Here is a 7,153-nt window from a genome sequence, read left to right as displayed (position 1 = left end):
TCAAAACACTTCCTGAGGTGGGGCTGAACAGCCTGGGGGTTTCTTGTCTGGGCCAAGATCTTTAGCAGCTCATCATTGGATAAGAAGTAGAACCTGTGAGGGACAGATAAAGAACCAATATCAGAGTACACATCAGCATCCACACCATAGTGTTTATCACTCAGTGCTCACAGGGAAAAAAGGTTTAGAGTGACAATTGGTGACCTGTCAAGGGGGAAATTGCAAAGCGACATACTATGTATATTATAGTCTTACTTTTTAAATCTAGTTTGTGCACAGGGAAAACTACTAACCAAGAAAAAAAGAACAAAAAGTTTAGGATGATAAAAAAGAAGATATAGTATAATAAAAGTCTGTTGTATAATGTATCAAATCAAACATGTGTACCTGGGGAAGATGACTCTCTTGGACTCCAGGTAGGCTTCCAGACACTTCTGTATCTCATCCAAAAGAGCGTTGTTTTGCTGAAAAGTCTCCAACAAATCTGTGTCAAACAAAATGTGAGTGAGTGCATGTGTGTGTGTACACACATTATTTTTTCATAAACACTGTATGTCTACCTACCAGGCTGTGTGGCTGCTTTAAGGGCATTTGGCCTCTTATTGACCTTTGCCATGATCTCCTTCCAGGACTTGTCCACCTTAAGAAACATCTTGGACTCAGCAGGCAGCTGCCTCTTGATGTCTGGGGCCAAGAAGATACTCTCTAGATATAGCCAGTTCCTTTGGCACGTAAGCCACTCATCCTGCAAAGGAGGGTAGAGAGAGGTGAGGGAGAAAAAAGAGACGGAGGGTGAGGGAAAACAGTCGGGGAAAATGTGAGCAGAAGGAGAATTAAAGAAGTAAAGGAAATCAATAACATGAATAAAATGTGGTTTTATGTGTGCTACAGTTAGTCTTTCCTTACATAAACTGAAATATAGAACTCAATAAACATTATAAAGAATAATTTATTTTGCAAATAATTTGGGTTCTTGTTTGTAGCCTCTAGGGAGAGCTACTGTGTAAAATCAATAAAAAGAAATCGGCATTTAGCATGTAGCAAAGCCTTTGTTGTATAGAGAAGAGTCCCTTTGAGTCAAATAAAAGATAACTCGATGCCATTCTCTTCTTAGCCTTTACCAGTGTTTGGTTGAAGAGGGTCAGTTGTCTCAGCAGTTTGTCCACCCTGAGCTTGATGGGGGCTACGTAGCGAGAAGATGCCACCGTGCCCACATTAATAATGCTGTCATCCAGAAGTACCTTCACAGTAAACGAACGTGGAAACACAAACACACACCATTAGATGAAATGAAACACAATTAGTCTTGTAAGAGCATGTGTGTGAGTGTTACCACCTGGATATCATCTGTGCCTCCCAAAATGAAGACATCTTTGGAGTCACCATGAGACAACACAGTGAACTCTGTGGTCTTCCACGCGTCCTCCACCTGCACAGCTCAATGAGAGGGCAGAGGTTAAATAGCGTGGGCTCACAACAAATGTTTACACTTATCTCTTGGCTAGAGCCGATTGTGGCGCAAGGGAAAAGCACTTAAGCACCAAAGTTAGTTGCTCGACAGGAAATTAAACTCTGAACTGAAACCTTAAACCACATATGTAAAGAACATATGGTGACCAGGCTTTCAATGTCTCCAGAAACACAAATTCAGCTTAAAGGGATACTTATTTGGAAATACACATATAAGCCTGGTTTTATCTGAAGGCAAACAATCCACCAACCAACATCTCACTAACTACAACTTGTATGACTAATCTGTAGAAAAGGTGGGCAGATTTTCTTTTATCACTGGACAGAGCCAGGGTAGCCGTTTCCCCTTGCTTCCAGTCTTTATGCTAAGATAAGACAGCCGTCTCCTGACTGTTCATATTTAACAGACAGATATGAGAGTACTATCAATCTTCTCATCTGACTCTTTACCAAAAAGCAAATAAGCCTGTTCCCCAAAATGTCAAACTATTCTTTTAAAGACAAAATAAATGAATCTATCTATGGATGCATATTTGTGGTGCCCTATATCAGTTTACTCTTTGCAACTATCCGGTCTGGGCTCTCCTTTTCATTTCAAAACTGTCAGTCTGCTATGTCAGATCTACAGTAGATCAGAGGGACTGGTTTTAAATGGCTATAATTAATGCCAGGCCCTATCATATCTACTAATAATGTATTACTCCAAGTGCAACCATGTTGCAATCATCAGCCACTAGCCATAAAAACACCTACCTAAGTTACCACACCCACTTCACTTTGTGCTGTGCAACAATACTATACTAGGAAGCATCCTGGCAAGTGTTAATAAAAGCAGAAATCTCTGTATGTGACGATGTAAATGTTCTCGTCTCGTAAATGTAACGCAGTGTGAGTCATCAAATTGGCTTATGGGGACACATAATAACAAAAATAATAAACTTTGCAAAACAAAATAAAAAATTGCATGATTAGAAAACTNNNAGTTTTCTAATCATGCAATTTTTTGAGTACACTTCTACAGCAGTTTCTCCAGAAGATATAGATGGATATGTCTGTATACATATTCATAGGTAGTTTCCTTTCAACGCACCTTTGTAATAATAGCCTCGACTGATGCCTCTCCTGAAGCCTGTCCTGATACCTAAAAAGTCAAGGGTTGTGTTAGTCCTGTTTAGTCAGGTCAGACTTAAACATATTAAGCATAACCAGTTTGAGTAGGTTAGATAATGTAAGAACAAGGGGTAGTACATACTTAACATTTTACCGACTTAATAGTCAGTAGTATCCAAGGTATCACAAGTATAGCAAGAAAAGCTCATTATGTAGCTATAGTTATATGTTACCTCTTGTATCTTCATGCCATAAGAGAAGATATTAATCTCCTCCAAATCCGCCACAGTGAGCTCCTCCACATTCAGGGAGGTCCTCGCAACCGACTCCAGAATCTTCCAGTGCTCTGGTTTCATACATGGGTTACGTAGATCAGTGATCACAGGCAGCTGAAGGAAAACACATGAATATGTTTTAGAAAGAGTCACAAAGCTGTAGCCCACAACCAGAAGGCACACTACACACAATAACTTCAGTCACTGCAGAGCACTTTGTCCTACCCACCCTCTGCTTCATGACCTCCACCTTTTCCTTAAGACATGGCAGGACATTGTTACGTGGCAGACCCTTCTCCAGCTGGTTGACATATTTTCCATACTTGATAACCTGTGAGCTGAACTGCTCCAGGTCCAGCTGCACAAATGTGCTCTGGGTATGGGTGAAAATGGAAGGACACAGTCAAGTTTAAAAGAGGGGAAGAGCGGCTTACATTATGTCTGTACATGATAGTGCATGTTTGCTCAGGACTTTGCATACAATATGCTACCTCACCTGCCTCCATCCATCTTGTAAGGACTCCCACTCCTCTAGAGAGTCCCACAGCAGCTGCTTCAGCCTAAACTCTGAAACTAACTCCTCCAGGGTGTCAAACTTGGTCACCTCCACCTTTATTCATCAGAAGGTAGAGGGAGGAAACTATTTTAAGTTGGGTTGGTTGGCTTGTTTGTGAGAAATGTTTCAATAAAAATGGCCTTTTGTGATTTGGACCCTGATGGCCAACTCAAAATGCTTTTTTACTAGAATCATTTTAGAAATACTGCAAAGAATTACAGTACCTTGAATTTCTTCTGGTAGGAGGTGTAGGCGGAGGCCTGGGCCTGCAGCTCGTCTATGGAAATCTGGATCTCCCCCAGCAGCAGACGCACTTGAGAGGAATCTGAATTGATGTCTAGGATTTGTGGATCCTACACGTAAAAAACCACAAGCCAAACAAGTAAAAAGCGAAGACATAAACACACCTGGAGTAACAAGGCTCGGCATGAAAAACAGCCTTCCAAATGATGTATTCTTATGTTGTAAGCAAACAAAATCTAGGACACTTTTTATTTTAATTAACCTGCACTACTTACGGTAATACAAAAATGAATACAGTTTCTCTATGTACCTGTGACTTAAGCTGGGTTTTCGTGACCTCGTGGTTCAGCGCCTTTATGTCTTTGTCCAGGGAGCTGCAGAACTTCTTCATGCTGGAGGACTTCTCAACCTCAGCTTCATCGATGATACTGTGCAACGAGTTAATGGTGGGTTGCAAGGTGGCGAAAACAACCAGATCCTCAGGAGGCGTGGGAACTGAGTACATGGTAATCAGGTTGTACATCTGACACACTGTCTCCTGCTCCTCTTCGAGCACCGTTATCTGGTGAGAGGGAGGAAAGAAAGAGGGAGAATTGAGTGCAGTAGAATAGGGTCAGATAGGAAGAAACTGCTATCGACATGAAATGTACATCTTACCCTTTCCTGTATCTCATCCAGGAATGTGAGGGAGTCGGCTAACTCAGATGTAGTGGAGGGCCTGAACTCTAGTTTAAACTGGGCTTCACAAGCCTCTGCAATGACTGCATCTAGCTTCCTCTTAGCCAGCTGAGTAAGCCTCTCATTGATGACCTGGAGATTCAGAAGCAGAGCAATGATTCCTACACGCCTTTATCATTCTGTAGTGTCAATATTTGGCTGTCTAATAAAATCTTTCTTACAAATACATCACTCATTGAGGCTCTGGACCTACTTAGATGTTCATTTCAGTGAGTTTTAATTAACACATATTGGCCTCAATGCACTAATGTTTAAAGCTTTTGTTCGTCATGGTCAAATTGCATTGCAAATAAATAGTCCTCACCTCCAAACAGCGGAGCGGGGAAGACACAAGTTTCTCTTTAAGCTGTGTTTTGTCCACAAGCAGTAAGCCGAGATGTCTTTTCTCTTGGATAGCTAAGGCCTCCTTATGCTCACTGTGGTATAACTCCAGTGCTTTTCCAAAACAGGACAAACCTGGGAGACGAAGCAGTCAACATCCATCAGCATAAAATAACCATCTAAGTATCTAAGCATCTAAGTATTTACAGATAACAAAAAAAAGACATAATGTAAACACAGAGGTGCAAACATAGCCATATAAATGTGTACACATTTACATCCAATAGCAAATGTATACTGTTGTGTTCATTTCCTGAACAAATCAGTCAGTGTGACAAGAAATTATATATATATACAAAAGATTATCTTTTTGTTTTTTCTTTTTTGCCTCCATCCAAAACCCATCTGCCATTAAACCTCTGATTTCTTTGAACACTTTCCCCAGAAGTTTCCCAGCTGCTCACAAGTAAACTAAAAAAAAAAAAAACAGTCATAGTAATCATTTTAATCAACACAACTCTTGATAGCACTAATTAAGATGAATGGCGAATGAAAAAAGTAAATAAATACAGAAGAAAACTAGAACAGTTTTATCATTAAGGCCTATATAAATCCAGATCAGTAGTTACATATACCTACACTTTTGGCAAAAATGGAAAGATCTGAAACATGCATAACTAGAAGATGCAATTAGCGGTCCCAGGTGAAGTAAACCCAACTGTGATGGACTGTATAGTAGACTGCACTGCTTATGAATACAAAGCAGGTTGGCAATCTACTCTCACATCATGTCAGAGCTTCTCACAAGACTTAAATGTTTCCAAAGTGTGCTCTAAACTGAATTATCATGCAATAATGCAACTATAACTTACTCCTGACAAAAAGATAATATCTCTGCAAGTTGATTTTCCTATTACAAAAATATCTATCTGCAAGCCTATGATATGCTTTGGAAAATGACTGTATTTTTTAGCTGTAGTGTTGTTACAAACACAACAGCATGGGCTTTAAAGGTACCCTGTGGAGTTATTGAACACTCATGGCAGTGTATGGAGCAATGTTTTCATGAACCGGGTCCAAGTTTTGTTATGAACACACGCATGCATGTGTGTGCACAGTGTAACCTACTGCTGCCGGTTTTATGCTATTCTGCTGACTGCCAATTGGTGGCAGTACCACACCAAGAAATGTAGCAATGTGCCAACAAAGGCAGTGAAGAAGAATACTGGGTGCTAGCAAACAATTGGTGTAAACAATGCAGGATTTAAAATATTAAAAACATCAGGTTTGTAAATGCATTATGAGGAAGGAAATGCCTTCAACACATTTGTTAAATATCAAGGACACACCCAATACATTTTGGTGAGAAACAGCTTTTTTTTGTTTTTTAGAAAACATAGGGTACCTTCAAGGCAGCTGAGAGGTGTCATTACTTAAAAAAGAGAATATAATATAATAGAATAGATAATATCCTGTATGTGATTCACCCACCCAAAGCACAGACCTGGTTTAATTCATGTCTTTGTTCAGTACTTGTTTTGTTGTTTTTAAGTGCCCAAATCATTTTCCAATACATAATCTTAACAGAAAAGGACAAAGACTTACATGAGCGCTATTCTCAACAGAACCACTCTTTGTGTTACGAGTGGAAATTACAAAAATAATATTTGCGCTGATGTATAGTACATCACCTTGATCCTGCCACACTGCATCCACATCCAGGCTCTCATTCTCCTTGTAGAAAAGTCGAAAACGCTCGAATGTGTGAGAGTACACTTTTGCTGTGTCAAAGGCGAACTGGAGTGATTCCTAAGGAGGAAAACAAGTCAGGCCCATAGACACACAGTACTGTACAGACAAAATACAACCTACAGAGACAGAAACCTATAAAACATAAAAACTGACCTTGATATTTTGGATGAGACTTTGAAGGTGGCTATCATTTTCTATGATGGATTCCACACAAGGGCCATCCTCATATTTATTTTCCAATTTCTAAACGTTAACAGACACACATCAAGACCCATACATAGACTATGTCACAGACCAACTACCAAGTAAAATCACAGTACTGTACCTTCATATTTTTGACATATCTTCAATAGCATTTACAACAACTAAATATCTGAATATACACATCAGGGCTGTCAGGCGGAGGTGGTGGTTTATGTACTACCTCGTACACTGTGGGCTCCGTCACTGAATCAAAATCAGGATCTGCTGTAAGCGTGTCAACTGACATCACTGTTTTCTCAAACCGCAGAATGATCTCTGCAACAGCCTCCTGCAGGAATCAACAAGGAGTATACTGTAGAAGGGTATTAAACAGGTAAGAAAAATAAAACAGTTCATAACAATTTGGAAAACTAACCTGAAAATCCTCCTCAGAGGGTTTGTAGGTCAATGCATTTGTGTCCAGCAACAGCTCAGAGATGAACAT

The 7,153-nt window shown here is 39.9% G+C and overlaps 1 protein-coding gene across 1 annotated transcript in view; it reads right to left on the bottom strand.

Moving 5' to 3' along the window:
* Positions 1–7,153, bottom strand: part of dnah6 (dynein, axonemal, heavy chain 6) — a 54,420-nt gene that overhangs the window by 44,130 nt on the left and 3,137 nt on the right. Inside the window, exons 10-25 of the mRNA XM_035659553.1 lie at positions 6,890–6,997; positions 6,619–6,708; positions 6,405–6,522; positions 4,697–4,848; positions 4,312–4,464; positions 3,965–4,216; positions 3,636–3,764; positions 3,352–3,465; positions 3,085–3,228; positions 2,814–2,969; positions 2,561–2,611; positions 1,337–1,429; positions 1,122–1,241; positions 565–745; positions 388–484; positions 10–93 (exon numbers count right to left, since the gene is read on the bottom strand). Of these exons, the coding sequence (XP_035515446.1) occupies positions 10–93; positions 388–484; positions 565–745; positions 1,122–1,241; positions 1,337–1,429; positions 2,561–2,611; positions 2,814–2,969; positions 3,085–3,228; positions 3,352–3,465; positions 3,636–3,764; positions 3,965–4,216; positions 4,312–4,464; positions 4,697–4,848; positions 6,405–6,522; positions 6,619–6,708; positions 6,890–6,997 (2,042 nt within the window). The remainder of the gene's footprint in view (positions 1–9; positions 94–387; positions 485–564; positions 746–1,121; positions 1,242–1,336; positions 1,430–2,560; positions 2,612–2,813; positions 2,970–3,084; positions 3,229–3,351; positions 3,466–3,635; positions 3,765–3,964; positions 4,217–4,311; positions 4,465–4,696; positions 4,849–6,404; positions 6,523–6,618; positions 6,709–6,889; positions 6,998–7,153) is intronic.

Source organism: Morone saxatilis, unplaced genomic scaffold (genome assembly GCF_004916995.1).
Source record: "Morone saxatilis isolate NCDOM2014 unplaced genomic scaffold, NCSU_SB_2.0 Contig17, whole genome shotgun sequence".
In the NCBI taxonomy this organism is placed as follows: domain Eukaryota; kingdom Metazoa; phylum Chordata; class Actinopteri; family Moronidae; genus Morone; species Morone saxatilis.
The sequence above is the reverse complement of the archived record's forward strand: the minus strand, read 5'-3'. Positions and strand labels throughout refer to the sequence as shown.